The sequence below is a fragment of the Panthera onca genome, chromosome E2 (assembly GCF_046562875.1).
Source record: "Panthera onca isolate mPanOnc1 chromosome E2, mPanOnc1 haplotype 2, whole genome shotgun sequence".
In the NCBI taxonomy this organism is placed as follows: domain Eukaryota; kingdom Metazoa; phylum Chordata; class Mammalia; order Carnivora; family Felidae; genus Panthera; species Panthera onca.
Genome location: NC_138353.1, coordinates 42,501,934 through 42,529,464, shown reverse-complemented (window position 1 = coordinate 42,529,464; position 27,531 = coordinate 42,501,934). Strand labels below are relative to the sequence as shown.

Here is a 27,531-nt window from a genome sequence, read left to right as displayed (position 1 = left end):
TTCCAGTCCCCTCAGACCTACTATTCTACCAGGTGGAGAAGGTTCCAAAGGCCCCCAGTTCTTACAGTTTCCAATGTCCTGTCTTTTTCCCTCAGATGCTCACATATATTCTGAGCTTCCTGACTCTGTCAGATCAGAAAGAGGCCTCCCTCGTGAGTCGGGCTTGGTACTGTGCAGCCCAGAATGCTCTTCGGGAGGTAAGGTGGCCACCCTCATCTGGCCCATTCTCAGTTGTCTGTCACTTCAGTTTGCTTGTGGCCCTGCTCATACATCATCCATCCATCCATCCATCCATCTATCCATCCATGCACACTTGTTCACACATATGTTACATTCATACATACTTGGCTCTGGGTACAGTGCTGGACTTTACAGATGAATAAGACATAGTCCCCTGCCCAGAGGAGCTCATAGTCCAGTGAAGGAGAAAGACAAGTACGTTAGTGATCGTGATGTCGTGTGTTGGGTGCTATGACATTGGAATGAAGGGTGCAACAAGAACAGGAAGAAGGGCATCCAAAGGAGAGCAGCAGCATCAGGGAAAGTTTCCTCATGGAATAGGATAAGGGTGAAGGTTGGTCTTCCATACTGGTAACAGCACAGGTGAAGGCGCCAAGGTGTGAAATAGTTCTGGAAATGACCACACAAGTTCCATGTGACTAGAACTTAGATAGAAGTGGTGGGAGATGAAGCTAAAGAGAGGTCAGGCTGCAAACTGGCACTATTGCTGGGGTTCCATCCTGATTACCATCACGGAGCCTTTAAAGGAATGTTAAGGCAGGGGAGTGACAAGGTGTGATGTGTCTTAGATCTCTGCAGTGCAGAGTGGACTGGAGAGGGTGAGTCGGGGGGTGGGGAGACAGCCCAGCTCAGAAGTGCGTGCAGACATCTGTGACAGTTTGAAAGGCAAGCAGTGAAAGCTCCTTGTTTGTTTTAACTTTGACTTCTTTGAATATTCCTGAGGTTGAACAGTTTTCTCATTAGCTGACCATTTCTATTTTCTTCTCTTGTCTATTCATGTTCTTTATCCATTTAATCATTAGCATCGTAGTATTTTCCTTATCCATTTGTATGAACCTTTTATATATTAAAGAGATTAATCTTTTACATATTCATTGAAATATATTCCTAACATATTTGCCTTTGAATTTGATTTGTAGGTATGTGCTTATTTATGAGATACAGAGGTTAAATTTCTATGTTGTGGATCCTGAACATCTTTTGTTTTCTTGCTTTTTAAATTTGGAGACCCCTTGCCTCCTCAGTGATTTGATGTCCCTCATATTTCTCTCCTTTTTTTTATTAGACTCTATTTTTTAGAGAGGTTTTAGGTTCACAACACAATTTTTTCTTCTATTTTATGGTTTTAGTTTCTATAGTAATTTTTTTAATTGGCGAAATTTCTTTTGATTTATGCTGTCAGATAAGAAACTAAACTAATTAGTTTTCAAATAGCCCTCATACCATTTATATATAATCTTCCCCTTCCTTTCTGGGTTGGATTTCTCCTCTGTCACACATTAAATGTGTGTATACACAGAGGGTCTGTTGTCATGTAATCTATCCTGTATCATTGAGCTTAGTTAGTGTGTAAAGATAGTTGGACTTGTGGAAAATTGAAGTATGAGACATCTAGATGGTGAGATGCAGTTGGTTGTTGAATTTCTGAATGAGGAGTTCAAGAGAAGTGTCTCAGTAATAAATACAGAGTTGGGTATCATTACAGAATGGGTAGAGGTTGAAACATGGATCTAAGTAACTTGCCCCAGGGAGCACATGACGATCCATAGGAAGAGCAGGCCACAGAATCCCGAGGGGGAGTACACCAGTCTAAGGGCATGGTATGGAGGAGGCACCAGTGAGGCATAGAGGAGATTACAGTGAGAAGAGCGGGCAGAAGTCATAAGTGGAGAGCATTTACAGTGTTGAGTGGATGACTAACAGTGTCATATCCCGTGAAGAGTCGAGAAAATAAAGAGCAGATAGTGTCTGTGATGTCCAATGTCCAGAGAGGTCCCCAGTGACTTCAGCAACACTTGGCATCTGGAGGAAAAGCCAGGTGTGTGGAGGAATGAATGAGATAAGAAGGACAGTGTAGACAGTTGACCTCCTTTGCAAGAAATTTCCCCACGAAAGGAAGGAAATAAATGGGGCAATAATGAGAGGTTGAGGGGACTTGACAAAAGGATTTTCATTGGGAGAAATCTCAAATGTGTTCTTATGCTGCGGAGAGTAATAAAGGAGGGGCGAATGTGAATGAATGAAGAAGAGAGGTGAGAAATGGTCCGATGCCACCTGAGGTGATACAGGCCTGGTCTTCAATAGGGTGGGGAGGATGTCGCTTCTGCTCAGGAAGTGGCAGTGTGGAGCAGTTTGCTGAGGAAGCTCCTCTGAAGCTAGTGGCCTCTTTGCTGGGTGAATCTGGGGGCCACATTGTCATAGGAAAGTAAAAAGAGAGGTAGAGGCAGGGGCCTCAGCACAAAGGCTTGGAATCTTCCAGGGCAGAAGGAAGTGGGAGAGTTACCAGAGCTGCTCAGAGAGCCCTCACTCACTCAGATACTGATGCTGCCTGTCTGTGCCTAGCCCTATGCTGGGCCCTGGGGCTGCAGGGCTGGGGGAGGCACAGCACTTGTGAGTTGGTAGCAAGCACAAGCCAAAGGAGTGGGTAGGTAGTAGTAGTGCTGCATTTGGAGTCTTGTGTGGGACACAGGGGATCAGAGAAGATTCAGAAAAGACTTCATGGAGAAGGGCGTGCCTGGGATGAGGCTAGAGAGGGGAATAAATATTTGCCAAATAGACAAATAGGAGTAGGTGAGAGGTGAGACAACCCTCACACCCATCACTACAACCAAACAGAAAAAGCAGCCAAGTGGAGGCATGGCACCATGAGGCACCAATAGAAGTGCCATTCCCAGAGCCAGGGCTGGGGGCGGGAGGGAGGGGGAGCGGGGGCAGGTGTGGGAAAGCTGGGCCCAAAGAAGTAGGCAGGGCTCCAGTGCTGGCAGAGAAGCTCAGCCTCCATCGCATGGAGTAGAGAACCTTCAAGGGGTCTGAAGAGCATGGTCAATTTGCCTTTTGTAAGGATCACCTGGTGACAGTACCAAGGCTAGAATGGAGCCAGAAAGACTGAGGGCCAGGACCTTCAAAAGGGGACAACTGCTGTAATGTATTTCTGAGAGACAATACAGGAACCTGATCTAGGGCACAAGCTATGAGGCAGGAACAGAGGGACATGCATGCTACAGTGTGTCAGAGAGATGAGATGGAAGGGACTTTGGTCACCATGAATGTAGAGTGTGAGAGAAGGGTCTAGAATGGCTCCCAGATCTCTGCCTTGGGTGACTTGGTAGAGGGCACTAAGAGTTAAGAAAAAGGGGCATCAGTGGGGGATAAGACAGTGAATTCAGACGTGGTCGTGTTACACCTGTGTATCTGGCGAGTTCCATCGGGTAACTAATTCCCAGGGTCCGCAGATAAAATCGTTGGACTGGGATGAAGTGCAGTCTGCCAGGGCGCACAGGGAGGACAGCAGAGAGTGTGTGCATGTACGTGTGTGTGTGTGTGTGTGTGGTGGGGTGGAACATACCATGAGGAACTCACTCTCTCTCTTCTTTGGTGACCCCAAAAGAGGCTGATGGGAAACAGGCTAGACAGTAGGAGGAGAGCCAAGCAGTCAGAGCCACAGAGCCCCCAGTGGGACATAGCATGGAGGGAACTGGCCATCCACAGCAGGTGGCATGGCAGAAAGGACACTTGTAGGAGGTCTGAGAGGAGCCCCCAGGTGTTGATGACCTTGCTGGATGGGAGGGGTAAGTGGGTGAGGCAAGGGGTAAAAAGGCGGCTAACTCAGGTATAGGTGTGCCCACATGCTTCCAAGAGACCTGACGTCAGAGGAAAGGGGAGAAGCAGGAGTAATGAGGAGAGGGAGGCAGGATCAAGGGAGGCCTTTTTTGTGACTCTGGGGTATTTGTAAACTGAGGAAGGAGCAGTGGACTGCGGGTTACTATGGAAGAAGGTGGGGCAGGCCCAGTAGGCCCAGAGAAGGGGATTAGGAGCAAGAGAGGGAAGGAGATTAGGATGGGTCCTGACAACTGGTGAATATGAACAGGGCAAAGGGAGGGCCTTCCCACCTGATGGCTTTGGCTTCTCTCTGAAACACAACAGGTCATCTCTGGGAAGGTTGGAGTGAGGGGAGGGTGGTGCACTTGTGTCAGGGGCTGGAGAGAATGGTGGGCATGGAGAGAAACCTTGAGAGGGATGAGAAGAGAGCCAGAAGGTGGGGAGGAGGTGGCAGTGGGGGAGGCAAGAGGGGAGACTGTGGCTCCCACAGGCAGAATTCTGTACTCCCAGCATAGACCCAGAGGAGGCAGCGGTCTCATAGTCCCTGGCAGGGCTGGGGGCAAGAAGAATGGGCACGGCAGCATGGCAGGCAGGGCCACAGGACCCCAAGGGGAAGTAATCAGGGCAGAGGTTCTTTGAGTCCAGCAAATAAGGAGAGGGCAGGAGAAGAAAAGTGGGCAGTCAGGAAGGAATAGATTCGAATAGGATAAGGGAGTGAGGAGAAAGAGGCCAGGGCAGAGTTTGAGATCGTAGAATCCACCATCTCAGCACTGGGGCTCCTCCAGCTAACTGTGAGGCCTAGATGGGATGCTGACAAAGACCTGTTTGGTGGCTCTGCAAAACTCAGCCCCACCCGGGCTGGGAGCACTGGAGGGCCAGGCCACAGGTACATGGCATCTAGGGTTCTGCTGACATCCCACCACAACCATGTCCCAGAGAGCAATTTTCAGAATTCATTGTCAGGAACCATCTTCCAGGGCTCACTTGTGGGCAGGTTGATAAGGAAGCAGCGCCCCCTGCTAGTATGTGCTACCAAAGATACTGGTTCACCAAAGCATGACTGGGGTTCATGCCTCACCAGGCCAAGCTAGGATGCTGGATTGATGACTTGTTATTCTCCCTGACCTACCCCCACTTAATCCCAGTTTTTCTCAAATAAGAAGGTAGACAAAGGCCGTGCCCCCCTGCCCTCCCCCCAACACGGGATCTGCCCATTCCGGTGAGAGCCTGGTTGCCTGCCACTGGGTTGGTCTCTGTGAAGAACTCAGGACAGCTCAGCTTCTGCCCCCCACTGCCTTCTCTTGCTTGGGGTGTTTATAAAGGCCTCCCGGAGCCTCTGGAAATGACCCCCAAGGTCTAGCTCCTCTCTATACACCAAAGCCCCTGGGTGCCAGAGCATACACTTTCTTCTGGAGAACAGCATGCTGTTTGGGATCCCTATGCCAGCAGATGGGAGAGCCATTTCTCTATCAGATGGGTTTCCAATCTTGCCCACAAGCCTGCAGTTTCAGCTCAGGGCTTCATTAGGTACAATGAAGTCTTGGCCTCTCACAGTCAAGGGGTATGTGCCCCTTTTAGCAGATTTAGGGCATTTTCCAAATGACTTGGCATTTACTGTTAAGATGCCAGCATTGTGAAAAAAGGACATGGGGCTTAGTTGGCTCCTTTGTGGATGAGGCAGCTGGAACTAGAGCAGATATGCTTGCAGTCCTCCTTTGGACCTCTAGAAGCATCTTCCTAGGGCCTAGGAAGGGTACCTTCCTACACTGGGGCTAAAGACCAGAATCCAGGAGCCTGCTTCTTCTGTCTGTTGCTCTGCTCCCCACAAATGAAAAATATCACTAAAAGGCTGCTCCTGGGCACCTGCGCTTTGAGTCTAAGGCAGACCACCTGGGTGATGGCTTAGAGGCTGCCCCCACACCACCAAGAAAAACAGTGGGGAGCAAGGAGGCGGTCTTAAATCTCAACACACACACACACACACACACACACACACACACACACACACACACACTCTCCCAGTAGCTGCTAAGACCTGCTTTACATCAGGTCCTGTGCCTTTATTTGATGGGTTTTATTGCCACCAACCAACCCTGGACTTGGACTCTAGGCTGACTACCATTGCCCCCCCTCAGCTGTTCATCTACCTGTTCATAGGGAGGTTGTGGGAGAGGGAAGAACAGGAGAACATTCCTGGCTGCCAAGGCTCAGGAAGCAAGAGAAACAAGGACTACGGCGGGCCCCTGGGGGTGGGGGGGTGGGGGCACAGGATGGGAAGGTGGAGGTAGTACTGCCTCAGCAGCCAGCCCTGCTCTGCGCTTGGCAGCCACAGCATACTCTTCATCATCAGACTGCTTCCTCTGTCAGGCAGGGCTTTCAAATGGCTGGAGGTCTGCTTTACCATTCTTTTCTAGAACCTTTTCTCCCTGCTCTTTTCATCATTTTGTATCACCTTCCCCACCCAGTGGGATCTTCCCACTCTCCTTAAATCTTAGAGAGGAACGCAGGCCCTTGGGGTTCCCACTACTCCACTGTCTCCCAGTGTCCACGAGAGGGGGCTGTGGGAAGTGATCCTCTGGCCCACAATCCCTACATTCCTGGAATGGGATCTGGACAGGGAGCCCAGTTTGACCCCTGATTCCCGTGGAAGTAGTCAGGAGCCGGCCCCCATTTCTTCCCTTCCCTTCCTTTTAGGCTCCATGACCAAAGTGGGGCTTGAACTCATGACCCTGAGATCCAGAGTCACATGCTCTGCCGATTGAGCCAGCCAGGTGCCCCAGGCCCCCATTTCTCACCACACACTCCTTCCCATGATGACAGCCATAGGTATCTGTTTCTCTCTGTGACAGAAGCCAGCCTAGTTTCTCTACCCGGGAATGAGTTTCATGTGTCTTCCTGGGAGAATCCTATAATAAGTGTCTTGTAGGAGTGTGTATTATGTGTCATTTCTACCTTTCTGACTTCCCTTTGATGATGTTCTGTGGGGTAGAAGTGGGAAACATCATTTGTTCTTGCAGTAACTTACAGGACAGGTTTTTTAGAGAGCTTGCTTTCTTGCATTGGGATCACGTTGATGGATTAAAGCAAGAGCTTTTGAGTACTGCTTGCCTGCACCCTGGGCATCCATCAAAGGTGGAAAAAACCTCCCCCATACCTGTTCCTCACAGACCTGTCCCAACTTCCCTTTGGCACAAAATCAGGGAAGTTTCTGTGAAAACTGGGACTCCCCAAATGTCTACGCAAGCCAGCCTGTTCTCCTGACTTAACCCTGAGCTCGCCTCTGAGCTCCACCCCACACCAGCCATGGACTCTCCACTCTCCCCTGTTCCTCCACAGCAGGGCCAGCCCCACTTTCTTGGCACCACAAGATTCATTCTCTTAGCTTCTGCCCACAGAAATAGGAGACTTCTCCTTCCTTACCTGGACAAAGAAGATGGACACTCCAGAGATGAACCCCAGGGATCTCAAGCACATCTTGAACTCTGGAGCCTGCAGGGCCCACACATGTTGGTGCACACACACACATATGCACACGTGTATGCACACATTTTTGCTTACACACAAAACCCATTTTTGCAAACATTCATGTGGCTGAGATACTGAAGCCACCAGGGGACCAAGGCCTCACTGCCTGCCCTAGACCTCTGGCACCCAGGCCACCCAGGGCGTGGTGGTGACAATTGCTTTGCTTCTTACTGCCTTCGGCTGTTCTGAGGGCTATTTATATGGTCTTGAGAAAGCGAAGGAGGCTGGTTGCTTAGCTAATGCTGAGCTCTGACTCTCTGGAGTAGGAGCTGAGTCTGTGGGTCTCAGGGCCACCTTCTGAAAGGCCCAAAGTTTGGGATCTATCATACTTCCTCCTTCTGCCTCCTGGGGGCTTCACTGGCTCTCCTCTAGGCCACCCCCAGCACCCTGTGCCCAGCATGCCAATGCCCCACCCCTCTGTAGGCATCCAGTCCCATCCATCACTAACCTTCCTGCCCTCCCCTCAAGTCATCCCCTTTGAGCCCCAGAGTGACTTGTCCCCTTCGACCACACATGACACCACACAGCACAGCGGTCTCCATTGTGACAGGGTCCTTCCCTGATCTCTGGCTTCAGAGACCTGATGGCCAACCCTCTCTGAAGCCAGAGGGCTAACCCCAGTCCTATTGCTGCCCCTTAGACCAATGTGCAGTACAACATCCCTGTGTCCTCTGCCTCCCTCCCGGCCATCAAGAGCCTGGGCCTCAGGGGCGTCACCTGCGTCAGCCTGACCAACCTGGATGACTCACCAGCTTCGCATGAGGTGCTGGAGTGTGTTGCCTACCACTTGGGCCCGCATCTGCAGAGCTTGTGCCTCAGTGGGGGCAGCCCCTCGGAGGCCGCCTTTGTGGCCCTGATCCTAGGCTGCCCAGCCCTGCATATCCTTGACCTCAGTGGCTGCAACAGCCTCTTCACATCGGGCATGCTACTAGCTCAGCCCGAGACGGCACAGCGTGTCCAGCAGGTGTTGAGTGGCCTCTGTGAGCTCAACTTGGCTGGCCTGTGGGACCTGACCGACCTCAGCTTCAACCGGCTCAGCAGCTGTGCCCCCAGCTTGGAGCGCCTCTCCTTGGCCTACTGTCACCTCACCTTTGAATTAGGCCCAGCCTGGGGCTCCCTTGGCCCCCAAGACTCCTCCCCCTCCCAACTCTCCTTCCACAACCTGCTGCGGTTCGTGAAGGAAAGGGCTGGTAGGCTGCATGCCCTGGACCTGAGTGGCACTGGCTTGCTCCCTGAGGCCCTGCAGGCCCTGGGTCAGGTGGCCGGGCTGCAGCTGCAGGAACTGAGCCTGCATGGCTGCCAGGACCTCTCCACAGAGGCTGTGGCTGCCCTTTGCCGCCTGCAATGGGGCCTGATCTCCCTGGACCTCGGCGGCTGCTCAGGACTGGCTGACGGGGCACTCGTGGCCATAAGCCAGGGCCTGGGACACTTGCAGCGCCTCAGCCTGAGGAAGTTGCAGCGGCTGACAGACGCAGGATGTACGGCCCTGCGGGGCCTGCAGGAGCTGCAGAGCTTGGACCTGGCAGAGTGCTGCCCGGTGAGTGGGTGGGGCCTGGCTCAGGCCCTGGGTTCAGGGCACAGAGCTCCAGCCCCACTGGCCTCCCTCAGCCTGGCCTACTGCGCCTCACTCAAGGTGAGCACACCATCTCCTTCCTTCCTCTCCAGGGCTGTGGCTGGGGGAGTTGCACATGTGGCAGCAGGGAGGAACTGCCCAATGTTTATGTCCAAGGAACAGTAGTGAGAACAGAACTTAGGACACAAGGGGAAAGGAGCCTGGACAGACAGTGCTGCTGCCAGCACTCCCCCGCTCAGCCCCTACCGTGTGCCTGCATGGAGGGAGGTCCAGGACACCAGGCTGGCCCAGCCCACAAGGTGGCACACACCTCGTATGCAAAGTGCTCGGTGACCCGGGCAGTCTGGGTAGGGGTACTGAGTGCAGGTGTTCGTTCTGGAGGCAGGAAAGATGAAAGAAGGGGTCTGCAGGGAATGGGCACCGAGGTTACACAGGGAGGTTGCTCAGGCAGGGCCTGACAGAGGTAATATGATGTGTCACAGGGTCATTTCTTGGCTGCAGCCAGTTCATTAGGACTCAGCCCTGTCCCTCTGGGTGGCATCCCTAACTTGGCAATATCAGTCTCTCCCTCTTTAGTGAATCATTCCTTCAAACTGTCAATGTACCCAGGGCATTCCAACCTGAACACCGTCTCCTTTCCCCCACAAGTGCTTCTCTTGCCCTGCCCCACTCTGTCTTCCTGTTACCGCCATGTGTCTCTTTATCAGCTCTCCCACTTATCTCTGCATCTCTTTACAAACCAGCTTCCTCTACTCTGCCCTTAGCTCCTGCTTCTGGCAGGTGGCAGCCCTACCCCCACAGTGACCTCAGAGTTCTGCTTCACATTCTAGAGGGAGCATACCTGACTGGCTCAGCTAGGGTCAGATGTCCAATGAGAGTCCAATAAGCTGTGGTCAGAGGGCTGCCTCAGCCCACACCTTCAGGAGGGGCCTGGAGTACAGGCAGGGCAGATACTTTAGAAACTTCCACCTGCATCCTTGGTGCCCCAGACAATCTAGGCCTTTGTCCTCCAGCAAACTCCTCCTGGTGTCCCTGCCTTTCACCAACACAGGGACATTGTTGCTTCCCTCTATGGACCCACTGGTAGCTCTCTGTTGCCTGTGGGGCTGGAATCTTGAGTAGAACCTGCATAGGGACCCTTGCGGAAGTCACCTGCTCATTGCTCTCTCCCTTCTCCACTTCCCTCCTAGGATGCCTCAGTGCTCTCCCTGATCTCAGTGCTGAGCCCAAGCCTCAGGGTGCTAGACTTATCTTCCTGTGTGGCCCTCACCAACAGGACCCTGCAGGCCATCTGTGCCTACCTAACCCACCTCTCAGTCCTGCGCCTGGCCTGGTGCAAGGAGCTCCGAGACTGGGGACTTCTGGGGCTGGGGGAACCAAGTGAAGAGCCTACACAGGAGCCCCAGGTGCAGGTCATGGAAGGCAGGGGCGGTCCCTGGATTCAGCTACCCACCCCCACCCCCCACCCCTCCTGAATGTCTCTCTAGGACCATTTGAGGGCCAAACTCAGGAGGAACCTGAGAAGCAGGAGCCTCTTCCCACAGCTACATCAAGAGTTGGAGCATCAGGCCTCAGGCCCCAAGGAGCCTCCCCAGCCACAGGGCCCTTCCCTACTCATGCTGCGGGCCTTGCAGGAGTTGGACCTCACAGCCTGCAGCAAGCTAACTGATGCCAGTTTGGCCAAGGTGTGGGATTGGGACTGGAGGTGTGGATAGGCTGATGATCCTGGCACTAGAGCCAGGCCCAGGCCAACCCACTCTTTGCTTGGAAGAAGTTCCATTCTCTTTGGCTTCTGCTACCTCTGGCTGGGGGTGGGGGAACCTGGAAGAGCCCTGGGCTCCAGTGCCCTATCATACCCTCCCACTCCTCACCCCCATCCTTGCAGGTGCTCTGGTTCCCCCAGCTGAGGCAACTGTCACTGAGCCGTTGCCAGCACTCACAGACAAGGGTTTGGTGGCTGTGGCCAAGGGCTGCCCCAGCCTGGAGGACTTGGTGCTGAGTCACTGCAGCCTCCTCAGCGATGAGGGCTGGGCCCAGGCAGCCAGCTCCTGGCCGAGGCTGCGGCACCTCAACCTATCCAGCTGCAGTCAGCTCACAGAGCAGTGAGTTGTCTGATGATACCACAAGTCAGTACAGGGGCTGGGCTGGGTCCCCATGCCAGGTCAGGCACTCACTGGAGGCCTCCCCACAGAACTCTGGATACCATTGGGCAGGCGTGCAAGCAGCTCCGGATGTTAGATGTGTCCATGTGCCCTGGTATCAGCATGGCTGCCATCAGGCACTTCCAAGCCCAACTGCCCCAGGTGGCCTGCATCCAGTCCCGCTTCGTGGGAGGGGCTGACCTGACCTTGACGCTCTAGGGCCAGGTCAGTAACCAACCCTTTGGCTCAGCCTCCATTGCCCTGAGTCCCCAGCCCTGGCCTCTTGACCTGGAGTTTGACCGAGTGCCTCCTACCCTCCTCTGCCGCATACCCCAAGCTACAAACTCCTTTTCTAGGACTGGGGATAGAACTAATCCAGGGCATCACAAGGGGTTTCCTGCTCCAGTCTGCCCTACAGCCCAGCAAGCGCCTCTTCCAGCTATAGGCTGCTGCCACAGGCCCATAGAAATGCCAGCTCCTGCTCTCCTGACCAGGCCTAGGTCCGGAGGCCAGGCCCACAGGTGGGATGCATCTGATGTTGGGGAGGAGCCGACCTTGTGCTGCTTGCCCTGCCCACTTCTCACACCTAAGACCTGTGCCTCACCTTGTTCCCTATAAGGAGCTCTCCCAGCCCTTACCAGCACGGAGTTTTAGCAGCCAAGCCACAGACTTTGTTGTAAACTCAAACAAGATTAAAAATTCCAGATCTTACCTCCTTGTCTGAAGTTCTCAGGCTAAAGGGCTCCCTCCTCTCCCTACCTCAGTTGAAGCAGCCCAGCCTAGCCCAGGGACAACGTAGACAAAACACCAGAGGCACATAGACAATTTCTTCCTTACACCTGACCCAAAGCACCACAGGCACCACCAGCAAGTCCTAACTTCTTCCCCAACATGGTTGGAGACTAGAAGCTTTGAGGCCTCGCCAAGCATGAGCCTCCAAGCATGTCTTGCAGGAAAGGCACATCCCAGACAGACCCGAGGAGCGCAATGATTAAGGATGCAGTGGTCTTCAGAAAGAAAAAAAGAGAGAGGACAGGATCTCTGACTTGGAAGGGTCATTAGAGGGCATCTAGTCCAACCTCCTAAACAGTGCCAGTGACTTCTCAACAGCAGCTCTGAGAAGCCACTTGACCTTTCATGTGTCCACCCACACTTTGTCCATCTATCCATCAGTTCTAGGAACAGCTAGCATGGCTGCCTGAGTGCCTGCAGCACTGTACTTTATGTGGGGATTCAGAGGTGCCAAAGCTTTCCCAGCACCCCAGTCATTTGGGGAGGCAAATTAGCCAACAGACAGGGACAGTCCAGTGTGCACGGCATGAATAGAGAAGCACCTGGAACTGGGAGCCCAGGGGAGCAATGAACATACCCTGGGAGATCAAGGAAAGACTCAAGGCAGTGAAAAGCGAGCAGAAGGGAAGGAAGAGGGCAATCAGAAAGGACCAGGGAAATGCACAGTGCAGGCCAGAGCTGGCACTGGGGAGGAAAGGGCGGGTCTCACAGGATGCAGGGAGGATGCCAGCTTGGATCAAGCACAGAGAACTCTGCAAGCCACAGGCCTTTTATTAGATGGCATAAACCACGTGTCTGCAACCCATCTTAGCTCAACTCTGCTCAGTTGGGAAACTGTGACCATCATCCCGTGGACAACAGGGAGGCACTGAAAAATACAGGTTGGGGGTAGCGTGCATGTGAGTGTATAATCAGATCTTCATGTTTGAGAAAGACCTGGGGTATTGAGGACCAGAGGAGCAAGGCAGGAAGTCAGGAGATTCTTGCCAAGATGTTGGTGGCCTGGACAAAGGAGTGGAGACATTGGGGAGGAGGAACTGATGCTATTAGAAGGCTTAACTGCATCTGGGATCCTGACCTCAATTTCCATTTTGAACTCAATAGCAAGTTGAACTATTCCAACTGTGGTGGGAAGTCTCTGAATGTAGGAGTGGGCATGTTGGGCCCTGGAGGCCTGAGTCAGAAACAGGTGCTCTCCCAGCACATTCTCCAAAGAGATGCCATTTCATCAGTTTTCAAGGTAACATGTTGATGGTCAATACCGTTAAAAAGGTACTGAGATGGTGTTGAGAAATAGCGGTAGTGAGAGGCACGGAGAAGGTCAGAGTGGTGGCAGCTTTCAGCCTGCCCTGTGGGTTGGTGTGCTAGCCTCTGAGATTGACCTCCAGCTGGGCCCAATACTCCTCGCCACTTTCTGTCCCCAGTGGTCTTGCCTGTCCGTGGCCACCACCACACCCTGCTGCTGCAGTGGATTTGACTCAGAATGCAAGGCTTGCACTGAATTCCCTCATCAGAATCAACACATCCTTCCACCACCAGGGGACAGGTTTGGAATCTTGAGTTTGCCCTTCAGCACAAAGCAGACCCAGCTTTACATCTATTCCTTCATGCCTCTCACCAGAGGGCCTCAAAAAGGACAAAGAGCAGGGCCAACCAGAGCTGAGGACTGAGTTCAAACTGTTAGGAGCCTTTTAGAAACATGGCTTTCAGACTAGGCCCCTGTTCATGTTGCCCAGGAAGGTATCCACTTAGGACAACACCTTCTGCCTTGCCACAGGTCCCTCAACTGACCCTCCAGACCATAGGCCATCCCTCTCTGCAGGCCCAGCACTCAGGAAGGCTGAGGACTCATCTTGTGGAAGGACAATAGGTCCAGCTTGTCTCCAGCCTCCTGCAGAATACCCTCAGCTACGGCTCCCCAGGTTTGTGGCCCCAAGCAGTGACCTTGACCCGATGCCCCATCTCATTTGCCAGCTAAGCTTGAAGGCAGGCTTGGCCCACAGGTTCAGAACTGGCTCGACACATACATAAGAGCCAAGCAGACTTTATTTCTGCTGCAGCCTCTGTTTGTCCGGATGTCTGGGCTTTTCCACCCTCCACCCTTAATGGTTGCCGCAGTGCCAGCAGCTGTGGCCCACGGCCAACCTCACTGTCAAGGTTCGGGGATGCTGCAGTCATAGCAGAAGTTGAAATTGGTGGGGGGCGGGGGGATGGGAGGTGGCTGCTCAGGAATGGGCACATTCTCCAGCTCCAACAACCGCAGCTTGGTCTCCATCGTCAACAGCTGTTCCAGGTCCAGCCGAGTCTGCTCACTACCCATGGGACTTCCCAGCAGGGCGCTCAGCCCATCTGTCCACAGGTGGAACTGGGGACAGGGCCAGCTCCGTGAGGGCCTGCCCATCTCTTCCCCGGTCCATCTGCCCAACTCAGCTCAGCCTGGCCCAGACACTTACCTCCCGTTTGGATGGGGCGATGAAGTTGAGGTATGCCTCCTCCTCCCCATGGTCATAGCTGACTGAGAAGGCTAACTCATAGAGATCCTGGGGAAGCCAGGGAGCTGAGAGCACTGAGCAGGGAACAGGGCAGGGCAGATGTGGGTGGGAAGGAGCCCCTGTCTTCCACTACACTCACCTTGTTCTGCTTCCCTGAGCCTTTCTCCCGGACGTGGGGGCAGTCTTTGCCTGTTAGCAGTGCCTTGATATCAGCCACAGGGACTGCAGGAAGAAGGCTAGGCTGATCACTGGGACCCAGGTGGTCCTGCGACATGGTCTGGGGAGAGCAGGTGGCTGATCCTGACCCTTGCCCCATTCTTACGCTGCTCAGGTAGGCTCTCAGGGGTGGGTGGGCTGGAACCCTCCTCCATGTCCCCATACTGCAGCACCTTGTGGTTAGGGGACAGGCAGCAGAACCACAACTTGTCTGTGGGTAGAAAGGGAAGATGGAAGGAGTGACAAGAGGGGCCCTGACCCCAACCCAGCCACCCAGCCACCCAGCCACTCTCTGCCCACCCTCCCCTCAACCACCCTGGCGTCGCCGGCTGCTGATCTTGCGGAAGAGTGTCCCCTCACAGAGGCGGAGCAAACGCTGCTGGCGGATCAGGCCCATGAGTTCCGGCTTCAGCTTCTCCCGCAGCTCCCTGGTGGGGCAGGGGTGGGGAGGCCGTGCTTGGTGACTGGGACTGGGGCAAGGCCCATGGGCACTAAGGAAGGTGGAGCCAGGACGGGGATCCACTCCCATCTACTCACAGTATGGGAGGGGCCAGTGTGCCCTCCTGATGCAGCCGCTCTGTCTGTCTCAGCCGCAGGACCTCCCCGTAGGGGAGCGCGTTCACCTTGGTTCGGAAAAGCTCCAGAGAGCTGGGCTTCAAGGCCAGCGTGCGGGCCAGCTGCTCCCGCACCACTTGCATGACCTGGAGTCACCAATTCAGCTCAGTACTATGCTCTGGACCCCTACTCAGAAGAGCCCCTGCCCTGGCTCAGGTCTCCTAGCTTCCACCCCACCCACCTTGTCAAAGTCCTCCTGGGTGGCCCGCATCTCCTTCCAGGTCTTATTAAGCAGCTGGATGCTCACACAGAAGAGCTCATGGAAACTCTGGTCTTGGCTGAAGAACATGGGTGAAAAATCCTGGGCTGTTTCGGAGCCTGGAGCAGGGGGGCAGGAGGGGCTCAGGGAGAAAGTGTGTGCAGCCCCTGGCCCTCTCTGCCCTTCCGTCCCCCGTTCCTGGACACGCTGTGCCCAGTCCACTCACAGGGCTCCCCAATGCGGAGCAGCTCACACAGCAGCACAGTCAGCTGGATGCTGCTCCGGGCAAAGGGGCACTCATGCTTGTCCTCACGGCTGCTGTTCTCCAACACAAACTGGGGTGGTGGAAACAGAGAATGGGATAGAAGTCGCAGCTAAGGCAATACAGACTCTGCTTAGGTGGCATCCTACTGTATCCCTTCCACCATATCACTGACCCGGCTGTAAGCACTAGGTGCATGTCTGGAGAAGTAAAGCATGTTGTCCAGGGCCAACAGGCCGGGGGGCACTCGCTCTAGATCCTGTGCAGGGTTGCTATTCTGGGGAAAGAGGGACAGGTAGCTCAGTAAGGACTCCAGGCCTCTGGAACAAAGCAGCCCTGGTTGAGGCAGGGGTGGGGAGCTAGGGAGGGGTTGCTCACGGAGAAGCCCAGTTTTCGAAACTCGCGGGCACAGAGGGAACGGCGACGGTCAGCACTCAGCCCGGTGCCCAAAGACTCCCCTTCAGGATCAAAGGCAGCCTGGCGCAGGGCCTGCAGCTGCTCCCGCTGTTCCTGGGGTCATTGTTGTGGAGTAAGGGAGTATCAGGATCATAGATTCAAGGCCATTCTCTAGCTGGCCCCAGCCTTGTGCACTCCAAAAGCACCCACCTGGCTGTAGGGGTCCAGTGGTGTCCGCATACGTGGCTCCAGCAGCCCCAACATAAGGGCCTGCAGTACGTACAAATGATGAGCCATCTCATCGCCCAGTGGTGCTGCACTGTGGATGATGTTCTGCAGAACAGCCAGCCCACGGGTGTGAGTGTCAGCTTACTGGGAGAGGGAAAGTGGGGAGGGGTCTGCCTAGCCCAGTCCTTCCTACCTTATAGATGAACTGGCGAAGGTTTCTCTGCCACAGGTAGTCAAGCATGTGCTGAGTTGGGTGGGAAAGGGACTTAGATGATTTAGCCCCACCATGAGCACCCACCCTGCAGTCCCAGGACAGAGCACAGTACCCACCAGCTCCTGCCCCCACAGCCAGCCACCAGATGGGACACTCACCTTGCGTTCAGTAGAGCTGGCCCCCTGCAGCAAGGCTGTCAGCAAGGCCATAGCCTTGGTTTGTAGCTGCTGGTTCATCCTGGGGCAAGAAAAGGAGGGCTCAGCTGGCTATCCAGGGTCTCGGTCCACACCCCTCATCTGTATTCCATCCCCACCCCCAGACACTTACACCTGTAGGTGTACCAACAGCCTATCCAGTGGCACCTCACTTTTGACCAGCTGGCCCAGGGCAGGGCTGCTCAAAGTCACACTCTCCAACAGCCTGAGAGCCAGGGGCTGCACAGATGCATCCATCAAGTTCATGTTCACATAGCATACCACCTGTAACAGGGGAAGGGGATTGTTAGCATTTCACCACCATGGAAGGCCATATCCTGACCCCACCCCTGCTGCCCCTAGAAGAGGCAACCCACCTTCCTAACAAAAGGGATGCTGAGCGTCTCCCAAGACACCATGCCATGTTCCATGAGCTCCAAGAAGGCCCTCAGTGCAAGGGCCAGCAATTCCCCTAAGCTGGGGGGACATATGGGGCTGAGCAGGACCAGACCAGGACCGCCAGCCCCACCATGTCCACCACCCACCACAGTCCTGTGCTCACTCATCTCCATCCTCAATGATGGTGCCTAGTCTCTGAAGCCCATCACGGCTGATGACCTCCTGGGCAAAGGTCATGTCTGGGGCCAGCAAGACGAGGTGCTGCAGAGTTTCCCGGCGCCTTTCACGGCTCCCACACTGCAGCCCACCCAACAGTCGCTCAGCCTCAAGGTCCTGGCAGGGGTGGGAGAGGTGAGGAGGTTGGGTAGAAGAACTGAGGTGTGGGGACTCAGATGTCCACTAGGTGGGGCACTGCGGAGTTGGAGTCCCGGCCTCCAGATCTGGGGCAGAGAGGAAGGTGGGCAGGAAGGAGGCATAGAAGAAGAGCAGGAAAAGAGGGTGGGATCAGTAAGGGCATTACTGGGGCAGTGCTGAGGCACAGGATGCTGCCATTCTTGATCTCTGTACGGTTCTGGAGAAGATGGAAAGAAAGGGAGAGAAGTCAAAAAGGGCTCTGAGAACTGGTCAACTGGGGTTCTCGGTGAGGGAGGGTTTGGGAGTCAGGAAAAGATCACATTCCAGACAGTGGGATGAGTCTGAGTAATCAAGACCAGGTGTGCTTGCAGGAGGTGGGGATGTCACACAGTGGAATATGGGCCTGGCGGGGAGTGGAAGACTCACGTTCTCAGTGATGTATTTCCTATGTCCATCAGCAAACTGCAGGGCATAGCGTTCAGAGTGAACCAAGCTCCACCTGCGGGCAGCAGAGACTCAGTGAGGCAGGTAGGGGGCGCCCCTCCCTTCTGCCCTCCCATCTCCCAATCCCCTCCCCCGCCTGGCTAGCCTGCACTTACGCGTCGCACACCTCCTTCAGCACAGCAGCCAGAGGCTTTGCCTGCAAGTGAAGAGGTCACTTATGGGGCAGGTGTGGGGAGGAGTTGGGAAGGAACCTGGGAGTTCCGAGGGGAAGGGGGGTGGCCCAGAGGTGAGTGGTGGGGTGAATGGAGGCCAGACAGGCCTAGTGACCTGGTCCAGCCGGATGAGTTGCGGGATGGCGTCACGCATCTGGACCGCGATCTTCACCACGTTCCTCGGGGGCGCCATGGTCCAGCTGGGCGGGGACGCCTGTAGTTTCCAGACCGTCCAACCTCCGGCCGAGGGCGTGCCTGGTCTGGTGCCTCCGAGAACGAGGGCGTCTCCCTGTCCAAGGCCTGGACCCCGTGGCCCGCACTCAACAGTCAGGCTCGCTCCAGGACAAGCGCCGCGGCCTTCCCAAGGGAGCCAGACTAGTTCCGGGTTGGAGTCCCGGGGGTAGGCGCCTGCCCCGCCCCAAGAGGCGGCCCCGCCCCGCCCCAAGGTGCGGCAGGTGGGGGCGGGGAGGATGGGTTGCCAGAGCAGCCACACCTCCCTTTCCGGCAAGGTGACCCACCCGGTCCCACCACCTATCCAGCAGAATTCCAGGGAGGGGCCCGGAAAAAACCAGATCAGATACAGCCTTAGGCACGGTCTTTATTCACTCGCACACTGTACAAATATTACAATTTCCTTTTGCTGCAAAAAGTATAAAAATAATCTTTATATAGGAATCCATTCGTTACTGCAAATCTTTCTAAATCTCTGGAAATGGCTCTAAATGAGGATAAATGAATAAACAAGGGTGGGGCAGGCAGAGGAGAGGGAGACCTACAGGGCAGCAGGAGATTGGACCAATCCTTAGGGACTCACTTGCCCAGATTTCTAGCTAAAGACCTCTCTGTTCTTTCCTGTTAGCACTCCCCCCACCCCAACCCTACCTATAGGTTCTCAGGGCTAAGGGCCAGGCAGATGGGGGATACACACAGAGGTCCAAGGGGAGCTGCAGGTTCAGGGGGTGGGGAAAAGTGAAGGAGGCTGGGGTGGTGCTGGAGAGCATCAGGCTCCACCCTAGGCTCCCCACCTCAGAGTGGGGGGGAGTGGGGGTTGGCTGGAACAGGGCAGTAGGGTTGGACAAGCTGCCCTATTGGGGTGATGGCAGGTCTTCGGTTCTGTGCCACTGAGTGGTAGCTGAGCCTGGGCTCTGAGAGGGCATGAAGTGGAGGAAAGCCCCAGAAAAGAAGAGGCAAACGTTGGCTCCACGGTGAAGGGGGCTGAGCCCCTTTCCCCTACTTTCCTAGCACGGTACAGGTGCTCGTGCAGGAGTGGGAGTTGTGTTCAGAACTGCAGTGAGGGAAAGCTGGGGAAGCCAGGAGTCTGTGGCTCTCAAGCTGTGTAGGGGTAGAATGGGGGATGTCCTCAGGCAGCCCCCAGGTCACACAGTCTGTGTCCGAGCCACACAGAGCATGTCTCTGTCAGTCAGAGATTCAGAACAGGCACGTCGAAGAGGTCACAGACACCTTCACTCTCGTCCAGGTTGTAGATGTAATCGTGGTCTCCAGGGGGTGGAGAAAGGCGGAGGAGAGGGGCAAACACTGCAGAGAGCATCAGGCTGAGACTCTGGGCCAAGGCCCCTCCCAGCAGCTGCCCACCCCCTGCCAACCGCCGCTCCCCACCTTCCTGGGCCACCCACCTTCTGAAGACATCAGCTCCTCCAGCAGCTCTGAGCTCATGCATTCTGGGGAGAAAGGGAGAGTTCAGTTACATTCTGGCTCCTGCCTCTCTACCCACCAAAGCCCATGAAGGGGACCCCCCTAGCCATTCCTTAGGAACTTTACGCTTTGCCCAGGGACCGAGCACAATCAAAGATCCTCAGAAGCACAAGCAAACAGCCGTAAGACTGAATGAGCTACCCTTTACCCCATGGAAGAATGCAGCCCTACCTCGTGTGGGATCGAAGATTTCTGACAGTTCTTTGGGGAGTTCCAGAACTGAAAGACAAGAAAGCCATGCTCAAGAGCACAGAGATCCATTCTGGTCCCACCCTAACCTTCATCCTCAGATCTTCTATCACCCATCTTGGGGCTCCACACAACTGAGGAGATGGAGGCCCTGCCCCAGGCAAAGCTGGCATTGTCAGTCTCCCCTCCTAGACGTGAATTCCTCAGTGCTGGGCTCAGGGTAATAAAGGCCCATTGTGGTTAACTGGTATAGCCCTCCTAACTCAGAACTGCTGCAGAATGGCAGCAGACTTCCTCCCTTTATGGGTTCAGCAGGTATGCCCTGTCTGATGGAAGATGCCCATTCACCCCTGCCCTTGCTGAGCACCTGCTCAATGCCAGGCTCAGAGATCACACCCTGGGGACCAGGTCACTGGGCAGGGCAGGAAGCAGATACTTATAGGGGGGCTGGTGCTACAGGGTGACAAATCTGCTACAAAGGTCTGACTGGGAGGATGCACGTGGGAAGCAGAGGAAAATGACACCAGAGAGGAGTGCTGGGGCTGGTTCATGAGGATTTCATATGCTAGGTGTAGGGATTCTGGTTTTATCCAGCAGGGCTTAAGAAGCCATTAGAAGTACTCTGTAAAGACAGAAATGTCACAGTAAAAGGAGGATGCTGAAGAGTTTAGAATAGAGATAGCCAGTAGTGACCCTGAGTGTTGAGGATAAATAGAAGCCAGTGATGGGAGATGTCTGGAACAAAACTCAGCTAATGCAAGATGGGGAGCAGAAGGAGATAGAAAAGGAGTGACATGCAGGTGTCAGGCCTGGGGGACCAGGGTCAACAGTAGGGTAGACACAGAAGTAGAAAAAGCAAGTTTCGGGGAGCCTGGATGGCTGAGTCAGTTAAGCGTCTGACTTCGGCTCTGGTCGTGATCTCGCAGTCTGTGAGTTTGAGCCCCACATTGGGCTCTGGGCTGACAGGCTGGAGCCTGGAGCCTGCTTTGGATTCTGTGTCTCCCTCTCTCTCTGCCCCTCCCCCACTTGTGCTCTGTCTTTCTGTCTCTCAAAAATAAATATTAAAAAAACAAACAAACAGAAAAAGCAAAAAAGCAAAAGCAAGTTTCAGTTGAGGACACAGGAACGAAATGCCCATTGGATGTGCACAGGAAGGCACATGGGCACAGGTGTGGAGTTCAGGCAAAAGAACTAGGCAAGCTGAAAGTTGGGGACTCATCTACCCTGAATAGGTGCCCTCCACAGCTGTAGAATAGGACAGAGATCTGGGAAGCACCAAGGTTTATAGGAGTGCCAGGGAGAGGTCAGAAGCCAGCAAGAGATAAGAGCCAGAACTGGCATCATAAATGCCAAAAGACGTAAAAAGCATCAACATGGAGTAAAGAAGCACCTGAATAAATTAGCCCAGAAACCTGCTGGAGCCAGTAGTCAAGGCTAGGAAATTTCTCAGAAGTAGCACTGGCATACCGTGGGGTTGGCATACAGGGATCTTGACTGCTGCAACCTGAAGGGGGACTAGGGGACCAAGATACAGAATGGAATAGAGATCACTTGTTCAAGGAGTCCAGAGAGGAGACAGTGAAGGGGACAGAGGAAACACAAAGGATAAAGTGTCATTTAGCGAGAAGAAACTTAGCAGTGTTTGTGGGCCAAGAAGACAAAGTCCTGGAGGAAGCAAACACTCACATCAAAAGATGGAGAGAAGACTCCAGGCAGATGACATCACCTCCCCTGGGAAGGCACTGCCCACCTTTGGAGACTGAGGGCCTTACCACAGCCCCTTCTCCAGGACAGCAGTAATGCCTTTGTGACACCTGAGTGCAAGGGGTGACAGGCAGGGCTTGAGAGGGACCCAGGAGTTCCATGTAACCCAGGAAGGGGAGCAAAGGGGCACCATTGCCAAGCTGAAGGCCAGGCTCCTCACCCAACCTGGCAGAGCCCTGGTGTCAAGGCAAGAGTTGATGCCAGGGCTGACCCTTGGGCTGGCCAGCTCTGGCTGAGGAGACAGATGAGCTGGTTCCAGCCCCCGTACTGTTTCTGACCTAGGACTGGCTGAGGCTGGGTTCCCCCTACTCCTCAGGAGACAAGCACTTACCTCCTGTGGGGTCTGCCTTGATGGGCTCAAAGGAGGTAGAAGGGTTGGGTCCAGATGAGCTGCTATTGCTGCTGCTGCTGCTGCTGCTACTGTCCAGCAGGGCAGAGGACTGTAGCGGCCGGGTGTCCAGTGCTGTCAGGCCCAGTGGGAGGGAGCTAAGCTCACCACTGTCCTTGCTATTGGTTCCAGGGCCACCACTCACTGCAATCAGATCCCCAGAACCCAGTCACTTGGGAGCAGGAAGTGAGACATTGAAGCTTTGTGCTAGAACCCAGTCAGGATGATGATAGCCCAAGGAGAGATAGGAACTGTCAAGGTTCCTGAAGAGGTAACTTAGAAATGAGCCACGAAAAGAGACAGGAGCTTGAGACCTCCAAGAGGAAGACTCCCAGAAGACATGGCTGCTGTGACTACTCTTTAAGAGAGGTGACCAGGGAAAGTGAGACGTAGACGGATCTAGGGGAAAATTGTCACCACTGATATACCCTTTCACAGTCAGAGCTTCCCTATTAAAAACGACTCATAACCATAGCAAAGGGAGGCCAACTAGAGACCAGGAAAAGGACAACCCCCACGAAGTCTTTTCCAACTCTGAGTACACATTTCACAACAGAGATGTTGCCATTCGGGCCCCCAAAATCATCCCATCACCAGCTGCCCGTTACACCTCACCTGTGATCTCAGTTGCTGGACCAGGCACCCCCTGGGCTTCGATGATGCCAGGAACAGGGGTGGGGCTGGTCACATGGGGACTGCTTGGGCGTGAGGTATCCTGGGGCTGGGCCAGGGTAGGCTTGGGCAGAGGTGGAGGGGTAGGGACCGCAGGTGGGCTCTGGAGCAGATCTTCAGGTGGCGGCACAGGCACTGCCACAGGCGGTGAGCTCCATGCCTCCTTGTTCACCAGCAGCACCTCAATGGGGCCGCTTACACTCTTCAGGTGAATCTGGTACTTCTTCTGCCCATTGAGGCCCTGGAGGTGGGGGATGGGGGACAGGTAGAATTAAAAGCACACTTGGCTCCTGCCTGACCCTGGGCCAGGGCCAGTGTCCTCTTCCACCCTAGGCTGCCCGTTCTTCTAGATAACCCTAAAACCCAGGCTTCCCCCTACTTGCCCCACCCGGCACTTATCAAGCTCCACAGCCAGCACCCACCCTCAATCAACCCCGCCTGCCCAGGCTGAGCACCCACCTCTGGGATGGGCACCTCGAGGCTGGTGCCCGATGGGGCCCGGATGGCCAGTAGAGTATCTCCTAGAATGACAAGAATAGGTCAGGGCCCGTGGGCTCAATCTAATCTGAGAATACGGGTGGCTATCCCTTGGATCAAGAAAGGAAATCATGGTCTCTTAGGGACAGCAGGCTTCACCCAACCCCCACAGTGGCTGGGGCAGAGAACTAAAGCTTTTCTCCTCCCAAGAGCCCAAGGGTCAGTAACCACAAAATCTGGGTTCAAACATGTGGATCAAAGGATTGCTGGCCATGGGCATCTCACTCCCTTATTGATGGGACTGTTCCCTACAAGTTCTGGCCAAGGCCAGTGTTCCTTCCCCAAATCAGTCTGGGGAATGCAAAATGGAGAAGGAACAGTTCCTGTACCCATAATGCAACTAACTACAGGCTGAAAGTGAACACCACTGTCCCCTGGATACAAGAATGCAAGAGCATACCCATTCTCTCTCCCCCTTATGTTTCTGTCATGCCTGAGAAGACAAACCCAGGGAACAGTGGAGAGGGGGACTGACCCAGGGACTCAGCCCAGAATTCATGTACACTTTCAATACAGTTGGCCTCCATGGGGTCCCAGTGACCCTCAAACCCAGGACTTACCCTGCCTGATTCCTCTTTGGGCAGGCCCAAGGAACCCTCTTAAGAGACAAAACTCTCCTTTGGCACTGAACCCACTGCTCAGGGCTGTGGTTCAGCCCAGCCCCACCCCCAATTCCCCCTACCCAGGCTCTGCTCACCAGCAAAGCATCTGCAGATGTCCTCATGAGTCACGTAGGCCAAGGTGTGGGGGTTAAGGAGAACGGCTGATGCCCTGCCTATGGTGATAAATGGCAGACCACAGAGAAAACCCAGCTCTTTAGCAGAGATCTGACATACAAGCTCTCAAGAGAAAGTCCTCGGGTCTACATGGGGAAGGATCACAGGACAAGACTGGTTGGGGAGGGGCTTTGAGGAGGGAGGCTGAAGCAGGGACCTGGTGAGGAACTGCAGGATCATCCTCCCAAGGTGGATAGTGCCTTGGGCACCACAGAACAAACCCAGCTGGACTAAAGGGCCCCTCACCCACTCCCTGGGAGCAGGGACCGCCAGGAGGATATCAGCTGTTCTGCACGTCCTCTGTGACGTTCCGGATGCTCTGCTGCACCCACACTTTGTGCTTGTCCAATTCTTGCTCCCGCTGTTGCAGCTCCTCGATCTCAGCCTTGAGCTCAATCAGCTTGTCCGCAATCTCCCGGGTATTGCAGCCAGGCCCCACGCCCCTGAGCCCAGGGAGTAGGGCTGAGAGGAGCCACCAGGAACTCTGGGTCCCATGGCCCATGCTCTCTCCTGCATCCTTCTCCCCACACCCCTGACACTTCTGGGTAGGAGATGCCACTGCCCTCCCAGATACCCCCACTCACTTCCACTGGATGCTATTCTTGGATTTTTTCTCGATCAGCCCGATACCTTCCAGCACGTTAGTAATGTCGTAAATCCGCCGCTTCTGGCGCACGGCAAGGGTGTCAGCTGCCTGGCAGACAGAAAAGAGTGAAGGATACTTATCCCTGCTCTCAGCTGTATCCCCAGCTACTTTGAGACTTGGTCTGGAAAGGATCTGAAAAAAGGGTGGCCTGAGTCCCAACCCTCTTTCCAGGCACTAAACCGGCTCAAGACCGCGGGGCAGGAAAAGGCCTGGTGCAGCCTGAACTAATGTTCTGATGCTCTTCTCCCATCAGCCGAGGAGGGCCACGAGGACTAGCACTTGCAGCCCTGAGCCTGGCACATAGCTGACACCCAATGGCCTCGACTGACTGAATGGAACAGCTCCCAGCCTCCCTCCTGTGAGAAAGCGCACGGATGGCTGCCTGCTCTCTGAGAGCTCAGCTGGGCCGTCCCAGGGATTCCCGCTACCGGTCCAGGCCTGCCTGGTCCACTATCCTCCCGGTCGCCCCTTAGCCCAGGCCGCACCAGCTTGAGGTCAAGCACACCATCCTTGGCCTCCTGGAGAAGCGACACGAACTTGGTGGTGAGAAGTCCCAAGCTCTTCTCGTGCCGGCTTGGGGTGCCCGGGGGAGGCGGCGCTTGCGGCCCGGCCTCCGCCATCGCGCCCGCCCGCCGCCTCCCTTCAGCCAGGCCAGGCCAGGCCGGCGCCGCCGCCACTTCCGCTTCCGTTCCTGGCCACCAGGCCGCCGGCGCCAGCGTCGCTGTTTCCGCTTCCGCTCCGCGCCCTCCCAGGGAATCCGGCGCAATTCCTCTCGGTGGACACGGCAGCAAAACTTCGGGGACTATCAACAAATATCCAGCCGCCGAAGAGGACGAAAACAACCCCGGGATCCCGGATGAGAGGACAGGGGGCAGAGGGAGGTGGAAAAAGTCGGTGGGCAGCCCTGGCAGTAGAGAATGGAGAGCCACCGGAACTTTCCTGGTGGCCACCCTGTCCCCATTTCAGGAGAGGAGACCATGCTGCCTGATGAACCCAATGTGTTTCCCCAAACCTGCTCCTGGAAGCTGCCCAAGTATGTGGGTTTACTCACCCTATTCCTGTCCCTCACTTCCTGCCAAACAGCAAGCAGTAACTACATGTAGCTTGCCCACTTGTCTCCATTCCCACTCCCCATCCCTGATCCCAGCCTCATCTTTCTCTTGTCTCCACACTGCAGTGCTCCTAGGCCCTGAAATTATAACCATTTTTCTGCCAATGCAAACATGCTTACCTATGCATACATATATGTAAAACACTTAGAGCAGCTCCTGGCAGGTAGGAAGGATTATGTGTTGGCCGACACCATTTTGTTATGCTTGATATCATCATTATCTATTTTCATTTATTTTAAGTCAAGATCTTTGGGAAGCTGACTTTGAGCCAGGCCTACAGGGAAGCTTAGAGTAAGACATGCAGAACTGGGCAGAGGGGGGAATTAAACTGTGATGCAGTTATATAGAGGCCTCAGACTATCTGACTAGGAGCACTGAGACTGGGGTGGCTCTTCCAAGGTGGTCTCTGTCGAGGCAAGGGTACCAGAGAGACTCAGCTGTGACACCTCAGCAACCTACACTCCTGGCAGCTAGGGCAACAGGTGGCTTTGCCCTGAAGGGTGGATTTGGGTGGTAACCAGCTTCCACTATATTATTACTACCCTGTGGTTCTCTCCATGGCCCCCTTTAACTCTCAAGACAAACATAGGTTTCATAGCCCTTCTACCTCTCTGTCACTACCACCCATCTTACACCTTCCTCACAATAGCCTGTAGCCTCTCAGTCCTCTTCAGAGGTGCAACCCTCCTCTGAGGGGCCATTGGCACAGTTTCCCTACTGTGATGTTGTCTGCACCCGTATTTGCACACCCTGCTCTCCACCCCTGTTTGGGGCCCTCTAGTTCACGTCTGTGTCCTGAGCACTAAGGGGTCCTATTTGGGCTGGTCAGGACTCAATGGTTACAGGGAGTACACCCCCTCCCCCCAAGGAAGTGGTGCCCAGCCCTCCCTACACCATCCCACAATGCAGATGCTCTTTCCTGTTGGGAATAAAGGGCCAGACTCAGCTTCCTTCCTTTCAGGCATTTGGCCTTGGGGAGGGAGGGGCCTTGGAAGGAGGAGGGTGCTCCTGGGCCCAGAGTGGGACAGAGGTTTCCTTGGAGAGAGGAATTTTGCTGCGTGCCAAGATGTGGGCTGGAGCCACCAAGGCCTCTTGAGACAGTGAAGAGAATACCTAGCTTTGCTCTGAGGACTGGGGAGAGGGCCATCTTCAAGGCCAAGACTATTTTCAAAGGAGAAAGAACTGGATGCCTGGTCAAGCCTGGTGAGTTCCATACCAAACTGTCCTCTGCAATTCAGAGCAGGAGCTGGGGCCAGCAGAGGCCTGTGCCTTCCCTGCCTTGCTTGGCATCTGCAGGGGCAAAACTGAGAAACTGAGCAGGCAAAAGCTTCTCAGCTGCCTCCCCATCACACCCACCTCCCTCCCATTTTCTGAGGGGCTGGGCAAGAACCTCCTTCCTCCTTCTCAGAGGGGCCTAGACCAAGGCTGCAGCTCAGAGAATCCACTCTGCCTGCTCTAACCCAGACTCTTGCTCCCACTCCTACCTCATCTCCAGTGCTTCCAGGGAGTGCCATGGACTCAGCAACCAAGGATGAAATGCAGCCCTCACTTCCCCCTGGTATGAGTCCTGGGTGGGCTCAGGGAGGGACGGTGGCAAGAAAGATGGGAATGTCGGGGTTGGAGCCTCCTTGCCAGGTC

The 27,531-nt window shown here is 54.8% G+C and overlaps 3 protein-coding genes across 12 annotated transcripts in view; 1 reads left to right on the top strand and 2 right to left on the bottom strand.

The window, feature by feature from the left end:
* EXOC3L1 (exocyst complex component 3 like 1) overlaps positions 1 to 27,531 on the top strand; it is a 33,169-nt gene that overhangs the window by 1,005 nt on the left and 4,633 nt on the right. For 2 of the 7 annotated variants that reach the window (XM_060650514.3, XM_081791552.1), the window contains exons 2-3: positions 96 to 197; positions 27,269 to 27,451. In XM_060650514.3, coding sequence (XP_060506497.3) covers positions 27,406 to 27,451 — 46 coding nt within the window. In that variant the 5' untranslated portion in view covers positions 96 to 197; positions 27,269 to 27,405. Of the gene's footprint in view, positions 1 to 95; positions 198 to 25,536; positions 27,097 to 27,268; positions 27,452 to 27,531 lie in introns of those variants that run through there. The other 5 variants (XM_078438866.2, XM_078438865.2, XM_078438863.2 and 2 more) reach the window with 4 other exon arrangements.
* Positions 13,900 to 18,456, bottom strand: ELMO3 (engulfment and cell motility 3). 3 transcript variants are annotated; one of them, XM_060650520.3, is made up of 20 exons: positions 18,212 to 18,455; positions 18,040 to 18,080; positions 17,867 to 17,939; positions 17,607 to 17,657; positions 17,250 to 17,419; positions 17,065 to 17,164; positions 16,821 to 16,972; positions 16,652 to 16,730; positions 16,473 to 16,523; positions 16,262 to 16,384; positions 16,034 to 16,165; positions 15,831 to 15,932; positions 15,620 to 15,728; positions 15,376 to 15,512; positions 15,117 to 15,280; positions 14,895 to 15,007; positions 14,686 to 14,790; positions 14,503 to 14,585; positions 14,325 to 14,411; positions 13,900 to 14,236 (listed from the first exon to the last, which is right to left on the bottom strand). In XM_060650520.3, exons 1-20 carry the CDS (start codon positions 18,287 to 18,289, stop codon positions 14,024 to 14,026), a joined length of 2,163 nt encoding a protein of 720 aa, XP_060506503.1. In that variant the 5' UTR covers positions 18,290 to 18,455; the 3' UTR covers positions 13,900 to 14,023. The 3 variants fall into 3 exon arrangements, with proteins under 3 accessions (XP_060506503.1, XP_060506505.1, XP_060506504.1); XM_060650522.3 differs by lacking the exon at positions 16,034 to 16,165 and having other exon boundaries at positions 18,212 to 18,456; XM_060650521.3 differs by lacking the exon at positions 17,607 to 17,657 and having other exon boundaries at positions 18,212 to 18,456.
* On the bottom strand, positions 18,677 to 27,480 carry E2F4 (E2F transcription factor 4). 2 transcript variants are annotated; one of them, XM_060650541.2, is made up of 10 exons: positions 27,378 to 27,480; positions 24,720 to 24,829; positions 24,417 to 24,578; positions 24,057 to 24,100; positions 23,282 to 23,343; positions 22,766 to 23,063; positions 22,094 to 22,294; positions 19,981 to 20,028; positions 19,731 to 19,775; positions 18,677 to 19,632 (listed from the first exon to the last, which is right to left on the bottom strand). In XM_060650541.2, exons 1-10 carry the CDS (start codon positions 27,405 to 27,407, stop codon positions 19,517 to 19,519), a joined length of 1,116 nt encoding a protein of 371 aa, XP_060506524.1. In that variant the 5' UTR covers positions 27,408 to 27,480; the 3' UTR covers positions 18,677 to 19,516. The 2 variants fall into 2 exon arrangements, with proteins under 2 accessions (XP_060506524.1, XP_060506523.1); XM_060650540.2 differs by lacking the exon at positions 27,378 to 27,480 and adding an exon at positions 25,267 to 25,512.